The sequence below is a fragment of the Bombina bombina genome, chromosome 2 (assembly GCF_027579735.1).
Source record: "Bombina bombina isolate aBomBom1 chromosome 2, aBomBom1.pri, whole genome shotgun sequence".
Lineage (NCBI taxonomy): Eukaryota > Metazoa > Chordata > Amphibia > Anura > Bombinatoridae > Bombina > Bombina bombina.
This window is the reverse complement of record NC_069500.1, coordinates 831,197,421-831,218,382: the sequence shown is the minus strand read 5'-3', so window position 1 is coordinate 831,218,382 and position 20,962 is coordinate 831,197,421. Positions and strand designations below refer to the sequence as shown.

Genomic DNA, 20,962 nt, shown 5'->3' with positions numbered 1-20,962 from the left:
TCAAGCAACTTTTGGGTGATAAACCCAAGGTAGTTTATAGGAGGGCACCAACCTTAAAAACAGCTTTAGCGCCGAGTAAAATTGTCAGGGACAAATATACCAACAATAATTTATCCCCAGGCATTCCATGGGACATTAATAAACAGAAGCCTATGGTATCAAAATGTTTTAGAAAACGTTGTGGTATGTGCAGCTTCATATCACACCGAGTATCATCGTTCACATCTTTTGTTACAGGAGAATCATTTGTGATTCAGAATCGTATGACATGTGAAACATCTTTTGTAATATATTTGCTTAGCTGCAAATGTGGGGTGCAATATGTGGACTTGCCGCAGGGTCAGAAAAAGATGGGGTGAACACTCCTATAACATCAAAAAAATATCTAAATCTCACAGTGTCTCAAGACACTGTCTGAATCTCCATAAGACACTCAAAGACCCCATGAGGATAACACCCATAGAGATGATATCTAGATCTAATAAGGATGCTTTTATAACTCTTAGGAGAAGAGAATCCTTTTGGATCAAAAAATTTGTCACATTACAGCTTTATGGCTTGAACGAAAATCTAGACATGGCTTCTTTTTGATCTGACCTATTATCAGCGTATTCATTTCTAGGGCATAATCAATAAGTTATGGTTACTCAGAATGTATAGGGATCACTCCTGTCTCCGTTCAACTGCTAGGGAATTCACTTGCCTCTGCCCAACTTCAATTGGCACAGGAAGAGTCCCTCTCATTATTCCTTCCTGTTTACATTAGGGTGTCCTGTCAAGGCAGACTGCTCCCTTGTACTATGTACCATATAGGGTCCTATATCAACTATTCTCAAATAATGGTTAGTTAGTCCAGGTATTATTCTTCCAGGTTGTGTAATTCTTTATATATGGCCTCCACGACTGTGCTGATGCATGGATCGAGAAAGCAGACTTATGCTGTGCCTATTTCTATCTACTAGAAGACTGTATCCCCTTACACTAGTGAAATGATCAGTGCCTTAACCTATTATTAGTTTTTATAAATAACACTGACTGCTATTACGTCACAAATATGGTATGAATACCCACTTGGACCAATAAGGTGATGGTATAGGTACCATAATCCCTGCACCTGAACCCCCTAGTTCTAGCCCTATAGCCAGGGCTTATATCTGGTTTAGAGAGTCCTTTTATTTTAACTTGTATATTCTGGTATGAGAGAGTCCTTCTATTTTTCTTTGTATTTTCTATCTCCTATATCTTTTGTAGTATGTCATTCACACACCACGTAGAGAATATCACTATCAGAAGTGCCCGTCGGATTGGGCCATCACTCACATTTTTGCACAGCACATAACATTCTCCCTAAGTATTATCCACACACCATTTATAGTAGAATACACATTAACAACATACACATTACACTTATAATATCCATTATGAACGATCTAACACTATACCTAGTTAATCACATATCAATATTACACACATTCCACTCATAACCATTACGAGGGCAGATCACCACAGCACAATCTGCACATCACCCTATCTCACATCACTAATCTCATTCTATCATCGCATCATGGATAAACACAATATGATATTTAATTACCAGCATATGATGACAAAGTATTAATAATTCAACATAATAACACTACATGTATTGATTAGAGCCGAGTGCTTATAAGATGCCTTTTACAGTTGTATAGTTTGTGCTCAGAGTTGTGACACAACGCTCTGTTTATGAGTGCAGGCATCCTAGACATACATTGGATATAACATCCCCTGCGAAATAGATAGGATTGCTTAAGGTCACTGGAACTGTCGTTTACGGAGTTTGCGTGGGCTGACATCTCCATACGCAAGATTGAGGTTGTACGCATGACACACAGTATGCTGACGCTGTCAGGTTAGCCAATCCCATCTACACATGCCTATGCAATCATTGGTATAAGTTTATACGTTATAGGAATAGTCCACACCCATCTACACATGCCAATGCAGTCATTGGTGTAAGATTCTACGTTATGCAAATAGTTCACACCCAAATGTTGAGTCAATACTGCATACAGCGATAAACCCGGCTAAACACCGACAAGTCACCGGATCAGTGGGAAACGCACTGACCTACAAGGATCGCACATACAATAGCCTTATACCCAGTGGGTGTCAAATATACACCCGTCATTAAGGTCTTACAAGATTTTCGGCAAACAAACTCCACCTTTATTGATCTTTGAACAATCAGCTATTGTGCTATTTGACATCAGGAAGCAGGAATCTAATTAACGAACATTTGGATCTGCAACATTAGTTCGACATTAAGTTTGACAGCATTGCTTTTCCTGCCCTGAACTTATTATTAAGTTGCATATTTGATTTAACATTTTTTTAAGAGTAGGGTAAGGCCGAAATTATAAGATGTATAAGACAAATATATAGAGTACGATTAATGTAGACTGAATATGTATGGGAAACATATCATTATATGTATCAGTTTGTTTATGTATATCTTATGAAGTACAATTTTATAGGAAATGTGTGTCCTGTTCATAACAGTGTTATGTTTATCATCATCAATACACAATGATGATTTGATTTTATGTACACAAACGATGATTTTGTCATTAGTATGGTCTGCTGAAGTTTGGTATCTGTACTAAATTATGTTTGGGCTGTTGGTTGCCATACCAACCTTTTAGCAGACAGGTGCTAACACTTAATGACTATCAAGGTTGGAGCAATCTGACTGGCTAATTAGTAGGTATAGTTTTGTATAAAGCAAGTGTATCCTGAATGTGTTTTTATAATTTTTTAGCCTGATGAAACAGCTTGTTATAGCTGAGAAACGCGTCGCATTTTAATAAAGATTTTTATAGAAATACACTTGCTTTTTGGACATCTTTTTTATCATTTGCATGCTGCTAATACTTTGATTGGCACCTGAGAGTTATTCTGCTTTCACCTGGAGGGATCAGTTTACTGGGCGACTGTTTGGTTCCAGCTTGCAGTATATGCACCTGCAGGTGCTTTGGATCTTGTAAGTAAGATTGCTCAGATTACCATTCACTTGTCTAAACGTTACTGGGCTATGGTTTGCATATTTTGTGTTCACTCAGGAACCTGTTAATCATCACTACCAAGGACTACAACCGATACGTGAAGTACACCAGTGAGCTGGACCACTGAGAGGCTCCATACAAAGAGAGAAGCGCTCTACCAGGAATGAACAACAGCTCAGTGGCTTGTTCTATGGCGATTTACCACCCGGAAGCAGCCTCTTTTAGACCAGTGTGCTTTTCACAGAAGAAAACTTTCCTGAAGTATATCAGTCTGATCCTGCCAAGTAAGGTCAGTCCAGCCCCGAAATACCAGGCAATTCTCCTCTGAACAAGGAACATGACAACCCCAGACGATCGTTTCGGCCTCCTATGGGCCTCGTCAGTGAGGTGCAGCCACATTCCTCTAAGCACACTGGGCAAGGAGTCCACGTCTGGTTTCCCCCATCACCCATAGGGAGGCTCCAGTCTGCTTCAATAGCACCAATGGGTGCGTCTCCTTTGTGAGTATTCAATTGCTACCCTGTGAATTGTATAATCTGGTTTCTGGCTATACTAGGCCATGTTTGGCGCCTCTGTGTTCTCTCTTTTTTCAATATTTTATTATTATATTTTTTTCTATATATTTATGTTTTATGTGGTATGTCACCCTAAATTAAATGGGGTACAGAGTGATATAAAACATCTTGAGTAGTTCTTTTTTGGAACTGGTTGTTTGGCCTGGTTCTTTCAGGTGGTTCTGTAGCAGTCTTTGGTATGGATTTGCTATATGGCTACAGTATTAAAACTTTTTTAAAACTGCAGTGTGGCTATTGTAATACTGTATGAAAAAGTACACATTAAATGAATGCATATTTGAATGGTATACAATACATTTAATAGAACAGCATTTGTAATATGCTGTGTTAAGTACAAATTGAAATTTGCCATCATGAGGTACAAAGGGCTTGTCACTGGAGCAGTACCATTAAAAGGCTAGATTTGCACCATTTTTTAAGGGTACAATATGGTACCATAGCACTGAGGTCCAATCTAGTCACCCAAGGTACATATTTGCCTTTGAAAGGTACACTCTGCAAGGGTACCAATATGTACCCATGTTAAAGGGTACAGCAGGTGTACCTTTGAGGGTACTGCCCCAGTGACAAGCTGTTGTACCCCTAAAGGTACAATTTTTGCACATTTTTTCTGACAGTGTAAAGACAGGAACATGGAGGAGACAAAATGAACAAGGTAGTTCAAGATAATGTGAAATGGGGAGGAGGAAAGTACATACGGTTCAGTATGAACGCTCTCCGAGGAACTCTTCAAGAGCAGCTGTTGAGTTGGGGGTGGTGGGGGAGGCAGTGATGGAGGTGGGGACTGATCAGAATCCAAATCGGAAATATCTGTGGGGAGAAAAAGCATTAAAAGACCAATACATTTACATAATTAGTAAGTGCACAATAAAAAGATAACGCAATAGAATTTTAAATGAGCAGAAGATTTTTTCTAATGAATTTCAAAACTGGATTTAATTTTCAAGCCCCCTGTATCATGTGACAGCCATCAGCCAATCACAGTTTCATATGTATACGCTGAACTCTTGCACATGCTCAGTAAGATCTAGTGTCTCAGAGTGTGTATATAAAAAGAATGTGCACAATTTGATAATGGAAGTGAATTGGTAAGTCTGTATCACAAAAATTTAATTTTGACTTTAGTGTCCCTTTAAACATATATAGAATACCCATTTTATCTACCAACTCCTATCTCATTTCCCATTGACTCATCTCCCACCGTTTACAATCTACGACAGGAGTGGCACACCTATCGCATTAGTGCCAAGATACATTGGGCTGCAACCATACGGCTTGGTTTCAATTGTAGCTCAATTTATTTGTCCTATGAATCCATGCTATATTACACAAATTTTGCTTGAATTGTTACTAATATGGATTTAAAAAACAAAAAATAATTTTGACGATTCTTTAATGCCACTTTAAAAATTAAAAAAACATAATTTATGTAAGAACTTACCTGATAAATTCATTTCTTTCATATTAGCAAGAGTCCATGAGCTAGTGACGTATGGGATATACATTCCTACCAGGAGGGGCAAAGTTTCCCAAACCTCAAAATGCCTATAAATACACCCCTCACCACACCCACAATTCAGTTTAACGAATAGCCAAGAAGTGGGGTGATAAAAAAGTGTGAAAGCATATAAAATAAGGAATTGGAATAATTGTGCTTTATACAAAAATCATAACCACCCCAAAAAAAGGGCGGGCCTCATGGACTCTTGCTAATATGAAAGAAATGAATTTATCAGGTAAGTTCTTACATAAATTATGTTTTCTTTCATGTAATTAGCAAGAGTCCATGAGCTAGTGACGTATGGGATAATGATTACCCAAGATGTGGATCTTTCCACGCAAGAGTCACTAGAGAGGGAGGGATAAAATAAAGACAGCCAATTCCTGCTGAAAATAATCCACACCCAAAATAAAGTTTAATGAAAAACATAAGCAGAAGATTCAAACTGAAACCGCTGCCTGAAGTACTTTTCTACCAAAAACTGCTTCAGAAGAAGAAAATACATCAAAATGGTAGAATTTAGTAAAAGTATGCAAAGAGGACCAAGTTGCTGCTTTGCAAATCTGATCAATCGAAGCTTCATTCCTAAACGCCCAGGAAGTAGAAACTGACCTAGTAGAATGAGCTGTAATCCTTTGAGGCGGAGATTGACCCGACTCAACATAGGCAAGATGAATTAAAGATTTCAACCAAGATGCCAAAGAAATGGCAGAAGCTTTCTGGCCTTTTCTAGAACCAGAAAAGATAACAAATAAACTAGAAGTCTTTCGGAAAGACTTAGTAGCTTCAACATAATATTTCAAAGCTCTAACAACATCCAAAGAATGCAATGATTTCTCCTTAGAATTCTTAGGATTAGGACATAATGAAGGAACCACAATTTCCCTACTAATGTTGTTAGAATTCACAACTTTAGGTAAAAATTCAAAAGAAGTTCGCAACACTGCCTTATCCTGATGAAAAATCAGAAAAGGAGACTCACAAGAAAGAGCAGATAATTCAGAAACTCTTCTGGCAGAAGAGATTGCCAAAAGGAACAAAACTTTCCAAGAAAGTAATTTAATGTCCAATGAATGCATAGGTTCAAACGGAGGAGCTTGAAGAGCCCCCAGAACCAAATTCAAACTCCAAGGAGGAGAAATTGACTTAATGACAGGTTTTATACGAACCAAAGCTTGTACAAAACAATGAATATCAGGAAGATTAGCAATCTTTCTGTGAAAAAGAACAGAAAGAGCAGAGATTTGTCCTTTCAAAGAACTTGCGGATAAACCTTTATCTAAACCATCCTGAAGAAACTGTAAAATTCTCGGAATTCTAAAAGAATGACAAGAAAAATGATGAGAAAGACACCAAGAAATATAAGTCTTCCAGACTCTATAATATATCTCTCTGGATACAGATTTACGAGCCTGTAACATAGTATTAATCACAGAGTCAGAGAAGCCTCTTTGACCAAGAATCAAGCGTTCAATCTCCATACCTTTAAATTTAAGGATTTGAGATCCTGATGGAAAAAAGGACCTTGCGACAGAAGGTCTGGTCGTAGCGGAAGAGTCCACGGATGGCAAGAGGCCATCCGGACAAGATCCGCATACCAAAACCTGTGAGGCCATGCCGGAGCTACCAGCAGAACAAACAAGCATTCCTTCAGAATCTTGGAGATTACTCTTGGAAGAAGAACTAGAGGCGGAAAGATATAAGCAGGATGATACTTCCAAGGAAGTGATAATGCATCCACTGCTTCCGCCTGAGGATCCCGGGATCTGGACAGATACCTGGGAAGTTTCTAGTTTAAATGAGACGCCATCAGATCTATTTCTGGAAGCTCCCACATTTGAACAATCTGAAGAAATACCTCTGGGTGAAGAGACCATTCGCCCGGATGCAACGTTTGGCGACTGAGATAATCCGCTTCCCAATTGTCTATACCTGGGATATGAACCGCAGAGATTAGACAGGAGCTGGATTCCGCCCAAACCAGAATTCGAGATACTTCTTTCATAGCCAGAGGACTGTGAGTCCCTCCTTGATGATTGATGTATGCCACAGTAGTGACATTGTCTGTCTGAAAACAAATGAACGATTCTCTCTTCAGAAGAGGCCAAGACTGAAGAGCTCTGAAAATTGCACGGAGTTCCAAAATATTGATCGGTAATCTCACCTCCTGAGATTCCAAAAACTCCTTGTGCCGTCAGAGATCCCCACACAGCTCCCCAACCTGTGAGACTTGCATCTGTTGAAATTACAGTCCAGGTCGGAAGCACAAAAGAAGCCCCCTGAATTAAACGATGGTGATCTGTCCACCACGTTAGAGAGTGTCGTACAATCGGTTTTAAAGATATTAATTGAGATATCTTTGTGTAATCCTTGCACCATTGATTCAGCATACAGAGCTGAAGAGGTCGCATGTGAAAACGAGCAAAGGGGATCGCGTCCGATGCAGCAGTCATAAGACCTAGAATTTCCATGCATAAGGCTACCGAAGGGAATGATTGTGACTGAAGGTTTCGACAAGCTGAAATCAATTTTAGACGTCTCTTGTCTGTTAAAGACAGAGTCATGGACACTGAATCTATCTGGAAACCCAGAAAGGTTACCCTTGTCTGAGGAATCAATGAACTTTTTGGTGAATTGATCCTCCAACCATGATCTTGAAGAAACAACACAAGTCGATTCGTATGAGATTCTGCTAAATGTAAAGACTGAGCAAGTACCAAGATATCGTCCAAATAAGGAAATACCACAATACCCTGTTCTCTGATTACAGACAGAAGGGCACCGAGAACCTTTGTAAAAATTCTTGGAGCTGTAGCTAGGCCAAACGGCAGAGCCACAAACTGGTAATGCTTGTCCAGAAAAGAGAATCTCAGGAACTGATAATGATCTGGATGAATCGGAATATGCAGATATGCATCCTGTAAATCTATTGTGGACATAAAATGCTCTTGCTGAACAAAAGGCAAGATAGTCCTTACAGTTACCATTTTGAACGTTGGTATCCTTACATAACGATTCAATATTTTTAGATCCAGAACTGGTCTGAAGGAATTCTCCTTCTTTGGTACAATGAAGAGATTTGAATAAAACCCCATCCCCTGTTCCAGAACTGAAACTGGCATAATTACTCCAGCCAACTCTAGATCTGAAACACAATTCAGAAATGCTTGAGCTTTCACTGGATTTACTGGGACACGGGAAAGAAAAAATCTCTTTGCAGGAGGTCTCATCTTGAAACCAATTCTGTACCCTTCTGAAACAATGTTCTGAATCCAAAGATTGTGAACAGAATTGATCCAAATTTCTTTGAAAAAACGTAACCTGCCCCCTACCAGCTGAGCTGGAATGAGGGCCGCACCTTCATGTGGACTTAGAAGCAGGCTTTGCCTTTCTAGAAGGCTTGGATTTATTCCAGACTGGAGATGGTTTCCAAACTGAAACTGCTCCTGAGGATGAAGGATCAGGCTTTTGTTCTTTGTTGAAACGAAAGGAACGAAAACGATTATTAGCCCTGTTTTTACCCTTAGATTTTTTATCCTGTGGTAAAAAAGTTTCTTTCCCACCAGTAACAGTTGAGATAATGGAATCCAACTGAGAACCAAATAATTTGTTACCCTGGAAAGAAATGGAAAGTAGAGTTGATTTAGAAGCCATATCAGCATTCCAAGTTTTAAGCCATAAAGCTCTTCTAGCTAAAATAGCTAGAGACATAAACCTGACATCAACTCTGATAATATCAAAAATGGCATCACAGATAAAATTATTAGCATGCTGAAGAATCATGATCTGTTACTTGTTGTGCTAAAGTCTCCAACCAAAAAGTTGAAGCTGCAGCAACATCAGCCAAAGATATAGCAGGTCTAAGAAGATTACCTGAACACAGATAAGCTTTTCTTAGAAAGGATTCAATTTTCCTATCTAAAGGCTCTTTAAACGAAGTACCATCTGACGTAGGAATAGTAGTACGTTTAGCAAGGGTAGAAATAGCCCCATCGACTTTAGGGATTTTGTCCCAAAATTCTAATCTGTCAGACGGCACAGGATATAATTGCTTAAAACGTTTAGAAGGAGTAAATGAATTACCCAATTTATCCCATTCTCTGGAAATTACTTCAGAAATAGCATTAGGAACAGGAAAAACTTCTGGAATAACCACAGGAGATTTAAATACCTTATCTAAACGTTTAGAATTAGTATCAAGAGGACCAGAATCCTCTATTTCTAAAGCAATTAGTACTTCTTTAAGTAAAGAACGAATAAATTCCATTTTAAATAAATATGAAGATTTATCAGCATCAATCTCTGAGACAGAATCCTCTGAACCAGAAGAGTCATCAGAATCAGAATGATGATGTTCATTTAAAAATTCATCTGTAGAGAGAGAAGTTTTAAAAGATTTTTTATGTTTACTAGAAGGAGAAATAACAGACATAGCCTTCTTGATGGATTCAGAAACAAAATCTCTTATGTTATCAGGAACATTCTGCACCTTAGATGTTGAGGGAACTGCAACAGGCAATGGTACATTACTAAAGGAAATATTATCTGCTTTAACAAGTTTGTCATGACAATTAATACAAACAACAGCCGGAGGAATAGCTACCAAAAGTTTACAGCAGATACACTTAGCTTTGGTAGTTCCAGCACTAGACAGCGATTTTCCTGAAGTATCTTCTGACTCAGATGCAACGTGAGACATCTTGCAATATGTAAGAGAAAAAACAACATATAAAGCAAAATTGATCAAATTCCTTAAATGACAGTTTCAGGAATGGGAAAAAATGCCAATAAACAAGCTTCTAGTAACCAGAAGCAAAGAAAAAATGAGACTGAAATAATGTGGAGACAAAAGCGACGCCCATATTTTTTGGCGCCAAATAATACGCCCACATTGTTTGGCGCCTAAATGCTTTTTGGCGCCAAAAATGACGCCACATCCGGAACGCCGACATTTTTGGCGCAAAAGGACGTCAAAAAATGACGCAACTTCCGGCGACACGTATGACGCCGGAAACAGAAAAGATTTTTTGCGCCAAAAAAGTCCGCGCCAAGAATGACGCAATATGAAGCATTTTCAGCCCCCGCGAGCCTAACAGCCCACAGGGAAAAAAAGTCAAATTTTTAAGGAAAGAAAAAATGATTGATTTAAATGCATTATCCCAAATATGAAACTGACTGTCTGAAAATAAGGAATGTTGAACATTCTGAGTCAAGGCAAATAAATGTTTGAATACATATATTTAGAACTTTATAAATAAAGTGCCCAACCATAGCTTAGAGTGTCACAGAAAATAAGATTTACTTACCCCAGGACACTCATCTACATGTTTGTAGAAAGCCAAACCAGTACTGAAACGAAAATCAGCAGAGGTAATGGTATATAAATAAGAGTATATCGTCGATCTGAAAAGGGAGGTAAGAGATGAATCTCTACGACCAATAACAGAGAACCTATGAAAAAGACCCCGTAGAAGGAGATCACTGCATTCAAATAGGCAATACTCTCCTCACATCCCTCTGACATTCACTGCACGCTGAGAGGAAAACCGGGCTCCAACTTGCTGCGGAGCGCATATCAACGTAGAATCTATCACAAACTTACTTCACCACCTCCATAGGAGGCAAAGTTTGTAAAAACTGAATTGTGGGTGTGGTGAGGGGTGTATTTACAGGCATTTTGAGGTTTGGGAAACTTTGCCCCTCCTGGTAGGAATGTATATCCCATACGTCACTAGCTCATGGACTCTTGCTAATTACATGAAAGAAAAGGGTACTATGGGCACTGGAGAGAAGATTATCAGCAATTTGGGCATATTTTGTCAAAAAAAAGTCTTGCGACTACTAATCTAAGGGGATTGTTGTCCCTCTTTGTGCCTTTCTCCATTAACTAAGAAAAGCTTATTGCAGATGTCCCACCTTAAAAAAAAATTCAGAGAAATAGATATCTGACTTTTCAAACATCACAGTGCAGAGTACCCATTCCTCCTCGTGTCTCTACAATTCTTTAAAATGTCCACCTTGGGTTCATTCCCGTCAACAGATGCTCCTCTGCATAAGGCAGACCCTTCTACTTCTTTATTGGGGGTGTTTTTGCTTATATTTCTTTCTTACTACCAAGTTTATCATGTCTTACCTTCTCTGGGGGAACTCCTGCCTTCACTCTCGCTGTCCCTCACTTCTGGAATGTTGACTAAGAACTGACGATTATCTCTCAAGATGGTGAGGGTCAGTTTGCCCTTTGACCTTTCAATAAGCCGACGAGTGTCAGCCAAGGACATGTTCTCACTCGCCACCCCGTTAATCTAAATTAGGAATCAAGGAAAGGAAAAGTTAGGTTTGAAAGGAAATGTATCAAAGCCAGAGTTGTTTGTATAACAATGCAAGTTGACTGACATCAAGAGATACTGGAAGCAAAATGGTTAGGCATTGTAAAGCACATTTCTATATCCTAACCCAGAATCCCTTGCTTAAAGGGACATAAAACCAAAAATGTTGCTTTCATGATTCAGATAGAACATACCATTTTAACCAACTTTCCAATTTACTTATAGTATCCAATTTGCTTCATTCTCTTGGTATCCTATGTTAAAAAAAAAGCAGCAATGCACTACTAGGAGCTAGCTGAAAACTAGTGAACCAATGACAAGAGGCTTATATGTGCATCTACCAATCAGCACCTAGTAGTAGTGCATTGCTGGCTCCTAAGCCTACGAAGGTATTCTTTTCAATTAAGGATACCAAGAGAATGGAACAAATGAGATTAATAGAAGTAAAATAAATTGCATGCTCTAACTAAATCCTGAAAGAAAACTTTTCAGTTTCATGTTCCTTTAAGTGGAATCACTGTTAGTTGAGGTTTCCTGCAAATAAATGTGCAGATATCCAAGAAAATGATTGGTTGTGTAGCACTGTACTCACAGTGGAGCCTTTTTATTTACTCACAATAATTTCTTTTCAGACAAGTTTTGAATAGATTATATCAGAGTCTCTATGCAAAAAATAGTTATCAACCACATATGATAGATTTCTAATAAGAATGAAACAGCTGTCCAAATTTGTTCCGATGTTAAACATTTGCTCCTGGCATGAAGGGGTTAAAGTACATCAACTCATTATTTTTTATTAATCTGTAGGAAACAACATAAGTATAAAAAAAAACACATGCACAGTACACAGTGCGTGTGTGTTTTTTTTTTTAGGTTTGTTTTTACAGATACAGAATGTTCTGTTCGGAGCACCATGGAACAAAGTTTAGTTTCTGGTAATCAGCACCATAAAGAGCTATTGTAGTAGAAAAATAAGATGCTCTAATTCATTAGAGCAGGTAATTGTTAGATGAGCAATCATTTAATGCTACGTATTTAACTCCTGCAAATCAGTTAAATACATAGCTCAAGCACCATTTAGGATCTACAGAGTACAGGTCTCAAGCAGAAACTGCAGTTTATCCAATCACCAGCCCTAGTCGCACACATAGCATTAAGGGTCGCTAGTCTTAAGATCAATAACCCACCAATGGATCCATAAAGACAGAAAATAAACCAGGTATCAATTATATAGAGAAATTAGGTAAAATGCCAGTATCCAATTACATGTAATTTCAGGGTAGCCAGCAGCTATTACATAAAGGGCCATGATACCCACATTTTGAAACACTTGAAACGGATGCAGCATAGCTGTAAAATACAGACTAGAAAATATCACCTGAACATCATCTCTATGTAAAAAAGAAAGATATTTTACCTCAAAATGTCCTAAATATTCACACCCCATTGTAAAGGACTTTAAGAAACAAATCAGTATGTCTGTCCTGGGACATGCAGGGGAGCGAGCCTCATGCACACTCATGTTATTTCCCTATTCAGTTTAAAGAAGTTATGAAATCTCATGAGAGTTAAGTTAAATCTCATGAGATCACAGTAAAAGAGTTCATGACCTCAGCACTGCTGATGCCGATTGGCTGCTGTTCATTTCTTCATTTTTTTTAATTTCTTTTTTTACCTGCAGCTGGGCAGTAACTGAAAGATAACTTGTTACACAGAACTTACTCTGGTGAGCTGAGGAAATTGTGAGGTAAAATATCTTCCTTTTTTACATAGAGATGCTCAGGTGATATTTTCATGTCCCTTTTTACAGTTATACTGCATCAGTTTCAAGTGATTTAGCTTATGAGTATTATGTCCCTTTAAGGTCTGACAGTTCCCAAAATAAAATAAGAAAGGTTTCATTTGATTTTAAATCATCCAAAGTTTATATAATAAAAAGCTCTTAACATTAAAAGAGACAAATTTTCATTTGTTATGTAGACATATAATTTATAAAAAGATTCTAATTTACTTATTTTAACAAACTTGCTTTGTTCCTATTGTACTTTGTTAAAGTGATACCTATTCAGGTGTCTGGAGCACAACATGGCAGGAAAAAGTGCTGCCATCTAGTGCTCTTGCATATGGATAACATTCTTGCATAACTGCTGCTATATAGCGCTCCATGCACGTGCACGCTCCTGAGCTTATACTCCTGCTTTTCAACAAAAGATACCAAGAGAACGCAGAACATTTCGTAATAGAATGAAATTAGAAAGTTGTTTAAAATGGTATGCTCTATCTGAATTATGAAAGAAAAAACATAATTTATGTAAGAACTTACCTGATAAATTCATTTCTTTCATATTAACAAGAGTCCATGAGCTAGTGACGTATGGGATATACATTCCTACCAGGAGGGGCAAAGTTTCCCAAACCTTAAAATGCCTATAAATACACCCCTCACCACACCCACAAATCAGTTTAACGAATAGCCAAGAAGTGGGGTGATAAGAAAAAAAGTGCGAAGCATATAAAATAAGGAATTGGAATAATTGTGCTTTATACAAAAAAATCATAACCACCACAAAAAAGGGTGGGCCTCATGGACTCTTGTTAATATGAAAGAAATGAATTTATCAGGTAAGTTCTTACATAAATTATGTTTTCTTTCATGTAATTAACAAGAGTCCATGAGCTAGTGACGTATGGGATAATGACTACCCAAGATGTGGATCTTTCCACACAAGAGTCACTAGAGAGGGAGGGATAAAATAAAGACAGCCAATTCCTGCTGAAAATAATCCACACCCAAAATAAAGTTTAACAAAAAACATTAGCAGAAGATTCAAACTGAAACCGCTGCCTGAAGAACTTTTCTACCAAAAACTGCTTCAGAAGAAGAAAATACATCAAAATGGTAGAATTTAGTAAAAGTATGCAAAGAGGACCAAGTTGCTGCTTTGCAGATCTGGTCAACCGAAGCTTCATTCCTAAACGCCCAGGAAGTAGATACTGACCTAGTAGAATGAGCTGATATTCTCTGAGGCGGAATTTTACCCGACTCAACATAGGCAAGATGAATTAAAGATTTCAACCAAGATGCCAAAGAAATGGCAGAAGCTTTCTGGCCTTTCCTAGAACCGGAAAAGATAACAAATAGACTAGAAGTCTTACGGAAAGATTTCGTAGCTTCAACATAATATTTCAAAGCTCTAACAACATCCAAAGAATGCAACGATTTCTCCTTAGAATTCTTAGGATTAGGACATAATGAAGGAACCACAATTTCTCTACTAATGTTGTTGGAATTCACAACTTTAGGTAAAAATTCAAAAGAAGTTCGCAACACCGCCTTATCCTGATGAAAAATCAGAAAAGGAGACTCACAAGAAAGAGCAGATAATTCAGAAACTCTTCTAGCAGAAGAGATGGCCAAAAGGAACAAAACTTTCCAAGAAAGTAATTTAATGTCCAATGAATGCATAGGTTCAAACGGAGGAGCTTGAAGAGCTCCCAGAACCAAATTCAAACTCCAAGGAGGAGAAATTGACTTAATGACAGGTTTTATACGAACCAAAGCTTGTACAAAACAATGAATATCAGGAAGAATAGCAATCTTTCTGTGAAAAAGAACAGAAAGAGCGGAGATTTGTCCTTTCAAAGAATTTGCGGACAAACCCTTATCTAAACCATCCTGAAGAAACTGTAAAATTCTCGGTATTCTAAAAGAATGCCAGGAAAAATGATGAGAAAGACACCAAGAAATATAAGTCTTCCAGACTCTATAATATATCTCTCGAGATACAGATTTACGAGCCTGTAACATAGTATTAATCACGGAGTCAGAGAAACCTCTTTGACCAAGAATCAAGCGTTCAATCTCCATACCTTTAAATTTAAGGATTTCAGATCCGGATGGAAAAAAGGACCTTGTGACAGAAGGTCTGGTCTTAACGGAAGAGTCCATGGTTGGCAAGATGCCATCCGGACAAGATCCGCATACCAAAACCTGTGAGGCCATGCCGGAGCTATTAGCAGAACAAACGAGCATTCCCTCAGAATCTTGGAGATTACTCTTGGAAGAAGAACTAGAGGCGGAAAGATATAGGCAGGATGATACTTCCAAGGAAGTGACAATGCATCCACTGCCTCCGCCTGAGGATCCCGGGATCTGGACAGATACCTGGGAAGTTTCTTGTTTAGATGAGAGGCCATCAGATCTATCTCTGGGAGCCCCCACATTTGAACAATCTGAAGAAATACCTCTGGGTGAAGAGACCATTCGCCCGGATGCAACGTTTGGCGACTGAGATAATCCGCTTCCCAATTGTCTACACCTGGGATATGAACCGCAGAGATTAGACAGGAGCTGGATTCCGCCCAAACCAAAATTCGAGATACTTCTTTCATAGCCAGAGGACTGTGAGTCCCTCCTTGATGATTGATGTATGCCACAGTTGTGACATTGTCTGTCTGAAAACAAATGAACGATTCTCTCTTCAGAAGAGGCCAAAACTGAAGAGCTCTGAAAACTGCACGGAGTTCCAAGATATTGATCGGTAATCTCACCTCCTGAGATTCCCAAACTCCTTGTGCCGTTAGAGATCCCCACACAGCTCCCCAACCTGTGAAACTTGCATCTGTTGAAATTACAGTCCAGGTCGGAAGAACAAAAGAAGCCCCCTGAATTAAACGAAGGTGATCTGTCCACCACGTTAAAGAGTGCCGAACAATCGGTTTTAAAGATATTAATTGATATATCTTCGTGTAATCCCTGCACCATTGGTTCAGCATACAGAGCTGAAGAGGTCGCATGTGAAAACGAGCAAAGGGGATCGCGTCCGATGCAGCAGTCATAAGACCTAGAATTTCCATGCATAAGGCTACCGAAGGGAATGATTGAGACTGAAGGTTTCGACAAGCTGTAATCAATTTTAGACGTCTCTTGTCTGTTAAAGACAGGGTCATGGACACTGAATCTATCTGGAAACCCAGAAAGGTTACCCTTGTTTGAGGAATCAAAGAACTCTTTGGTAAATTGATCCTCCAACCATGATCTTGAAGAAACAACACAAGTCGATTCGTATGAGATTCTGCTAAATGTAAAGACTGAGCAAGTACCAAGATATCGTCCAAATAAGGAAATACCACAATACCCTGTTCTCTGATTACAGACAGAAGGGCACCGAGAATCTTTGTGAAAATTCTTGGAGCTGTAGCAAGGCCAAATGGTAGAGCCACAAACTGGTAATGCTTGTCCAGAAAAGAGAATCTCAGGAACTGATAATGATCTGGATGAATCGGAATATGCAGATATGCATCCTGTAAATCTATTGTGGACATATAATTCCCTTGCTGAACAAAAGGCAATATAGTCCTTACAGTTACCATCTTGAACGTTGGTATCCTTACATAACGATTCAATAATTTTAGATCCAGAACTGGTCTGAAGGAATTCTCCTTCTTTGGTACAATGAAGAGATTTGAATAAAACCCCATCCCCTGTTCCGGAACTGGAACTGGCATAATTACTCCAGCCAACTCTAGATCTGAAACACAATTCAGAAATGCTTGAGCTTTCACTGGATTTACTGGGACATGGGAAAGAAAAAATCTCTTTGCAGGAGGTCTCATCTTGAAACCAATTCTGTACCCTTCTGAAACAATGTTCTGAATCCAAAGATTGTGAACAGAATTGATCCAAATTTCTTTGAAAAAACGTAACCTGCCCCCTACCAGCTGAACTGGAATGAGGGCCGTACCTTCATGTGAACTTAGAAGCAGGCTTTGCCTTTCTAGCAGGCTTGGATTTATTCCAGACTGGAGATGGTTTCCAAACTGAAACTGCTCCTGAGGACGAAGGATCAGGCTTTTGTTCTTTGTTGAAACGAAAGGAACGAAAACGATTGTTAGCCCTGTTTTTACCTTTAGACTTTTTATCCTGTGGTAAAAAAGTTCCTTTCCCACCAGTAACAGTTGAAATAATAGAATCCAACTGAGAACCAAATAATTTGTTTCCCTGGAAAGAAATGGAAAGTAGAGTTGATTTAGAAGCCATATCAGCATTCCAGGTCTTAAGCCATAAAGCTCTTCTGGCTAAGATAGCCAGAGACATAAACCTAACATCAACTCTAATAATATCAAAAATGGCATCACAGATGAAATTATTAGCATGCTGGAGAAGAATAATAATATCATGAGAATCACGATTTGTTACTTGTTGCGCTAGAGTTTCCAACCAAAAAGTTGAAGCTGCAGCAACATCAGCCAATGATATAGCAGGTCTAAGAAGATTACCTGAACATAGATAAGCTTTTCTTAGAAAAGATTCAATTTTCCTATCTAAAGGATCCTTAAACGAGGTACCATCTGACGTAGGAATGGTAGTACGTTTAGCAAGGGTAGAAATAGCCCCATCAACTTTAGGGATTTTGTCCCAAAATTCTAACCTGTCAGGCGGAACAGGATATAATTGCTTAAAACGTTTAGAAGGAGTAAATGAATTACCCAATTTATCCCATTCCTTGGAAATTACTGCAGAAATAGCATTAGGAACAGGAAAGACTTCTGGAATAACCGCAGGAGCTTTAAAAACCTTATCCAAACGTATAGAATTAGTATCAAGAGGACTAGAATCCTCTATTTCTAAAGCAATTAGTACTTCTTTAAGTAAAGAGCGAATAAATTCCATCTTAAATAAATATGAAGATTTATCAGCATCAATCTCTGAGATAGAATCCTCTGAACCAGAAGAGTCCAAAGAATCAGAATGATGGTGTTCATTTAAAAATTCATCTGTAGAGAGAGAAGATTTAAAAGACTTTTTACGTTTACTAGAAGGAGAAATAACAGACAAAGCCTTCTTTATGGATTCAGAAACAAAATCTCTTATGTTATCAGGAACATTCTGCACCTTAGATGTTGAGGGAACTGCAACAGGCAATGGTACATCACTAAAGGAAATATTATCTGCTTTAACAAGTTTGTCATGACAATTATTACAAACAACAGCTGGAGGAATAGCTACCAAAAGTTTACAGCAGATACACTTAGCTTTGGTAGATCCAGCAGGCAGTGGTTTTCCTGTAGTATCTTCTGGCTCAGATGCAACGTGAGACATCTTGCAATATGTAAGAGAAAAAACAACATATAAAGCAAAATAGATCAAATTCCTTATAAGACAGTTTCAGGAATGGGAAAAAATGCCAAACATCAAGCTTCTAGCAACCAGAAGCAAATGAAAAATGAGACTGAAATAATGTGGAGACAAAAGCGACGCCCATATTTTTTAGCGCCAAATAAGACGCCCACATTATTTGGCGCCTAAATGCTTTTGGCGCCAAAAATGACGCCACATCCGGAACGCCGACATTTTTGGCGCAAAATAACGTCAAAAAATGACGCAACTTCCGGCGACACGTATGACGCCGGAAACGGAAAAGAATTTTTGCGCCAAAAAAGTCCGCGCCAAGAATGACGCAATAAAATGAAGCATTTTCAGCCCCCGCGAGCCTAACAGCCCACAGGGAAAAAAGTCAAATTTTTGAGGTAAGAAAAAATATGATAATTCAATGCATAATCCCAAATATGAAACTGACTGTCTGGAAATAAGGAAAGTTGAACATTCTGAGTCAAGGCAAATAAATGTTTGAATACATATATTTAGAACTTTATAAATAAAGTGCCCAACCATAGCTTAGAGTGTCACAGAAAATAAGACTTACTTACCCCAGGACACTCATCTACATGTTTGTAGAAAGCCAAACCAGTACTGAAACGAGAATCAGTAGAGGAAATGGTAAATATAAGAGTATATCGTCGATCTGAAAAGGGAGGTAAGAGATGAATCTCTACGACCGATAACAGAGAACCTTATGAAATAGACCCCGTAGAAGGAGATCACTGCATTCAATAGGCAATACTCTCTTCACATCCCTCTGACATTCACTGCACGCTGAGAGGAAAACCGGGCTCCAACTTGCTGCGGAGCGCATATCAACGTAGAATCTAGCACAAACTTACTTCACCACCTCCCTTGGAGGCAAAGTTTGTAAAACTGATTTGTGGGTGTGGTGAGGGGTGTATTTATAGGCATTTTAAGGTTTGGGAAACTTTGCCCCTCCTGGTAGGAATGTATATCCCATACGTCACTAGCTCATGGACTCTTGTTAATTACATGAAAGAAATGTTGGATTTCATGTCCCTTTAAATCTATTAATCGGGTATTTGTTGTATTTCTTTGTGCCTTGCTCTATTACTATTTCCATAATCACCAGTTGGGCATATTAAAAAGTCTTACAGCTACAAATCTGTCTATCTTTGTCTCTATATCTTGCTCTATCACCCAAACAAAACAAAGAAAGTCAGATTTCTTGTAAATTAATAAAATCGGTGACATTTCAGATATCACAGAGCATCTTAGTTTCTAAGCCAATTTTTCCTATTCCATACTCCCTTTGTGTGTCTTTAACAGATGTTTTTTTTAAAAAATAGGAGAATATAGTTACAACATGAGGGTACCCGCTACTAAAATGAAACTAAAACTTTACATCTTTTACTAAATATTTATGCAACTTATGTCATTTAAAAAAATATCTGCAGACTATTATCAGGCTAATCTTTGCTTTGAATAACATTATATGTAGTATTGTTTTAGGGTTTAGTATGCCTTTAATTACTTAAAGGGCCATAATACCCAAATGTTTAAACACTTGAAAGTGATGCAGCATAGCTGAAAAAAGCTGACTAGAAAATATCTCCTGAACATCTCTATGTAAAAAAGAAAGATATTTTACCTCAGAAGTTCCTCAGTAGCCACCTCCCATTGTAAAGGATTTCTAAGCAGCATTTTAGTGTGTCTGTCCTGGGACAGCTGAAAGGATGAGCATCATGCACTCTCATGCTATTTCACCAATCAGGTAAAGGAAGCTTACTATGAAATCTCATGAGAGTTAAGTCAAATCTCATGAGATCACAGTAAGAGTTCATGACCTCAGCACTGCTGATGCTGATTGGCTGCTGTTCATTTCTTCATTTTTTTTTTATTTTTACCTGCAGCTGGGAGCAGGTGAGTATAACTTTTTACACAGAACTTACTCTGCTGAGCTGGGGAGATTGTGAGGTAAAATATCTTCCTTTTTTACATAGAGATGCTCAGGTGATATTTTCCTGTCAGTTTTTTACAGTTATACTGCATTAGTTTCAAGTGATTTAGCATATGAGTATTATGTCCCTTTAACTTAAAGGGATACTGAACTCAATTTTTTTCGTTCACGATTTAGATAAAGCATGGAATTTTAAGCAACTTTCTTATTTACTCCTAATATAATCTTTTCCTTTTTCTCTTTGTATCTTTATTTGAAAAAGCAGGAATGTAATCTTACGAGCCGTCCCATTTTTAGATCAGCACCCTGGATAGCGATTGCTGATTGGTGGCTACATTTAGACACCAATGAGCAAGCTTTACCCAGGTTCTGAATCAAAGATGGGCCGGCTCCTAACCTTACATTCCTGCTTTTTTAAATAAAGATACCA

At 38.3% G+C, this 20,962-nt stretch overlaps 1 protein-coding gene across 2 annotated transcripts in view; it reads right to left on the bottom strand.

The window, feature by feature from the left end:
- The window catches only part of TJP3 (tight junction protein 3), a 111,919-nt gene that overhangs the window by 42,560 nt on the left and 48,397 nt on the right, over window positions 1-20,962 (bottom strand). For both annotated transcript variants that reach the window (XM_053703130.1, XM_053703129.1), the window contains exons 7-8: window positions 11,254-11,422; window positions 4,318-4,429 (exon numbers count right to left, since the gene is read on the bottom strand). In XM_053703130.1, the coding sequence (XP_053559105.1) occupies window positions 4,318-4,429; window positions 11,254-11,422 (281 nt within the window). The remainder of the gene's footprint in view (window positions 1-4,317; window positions 4,430-11,253; window positions 11,423-20,962) is intronic.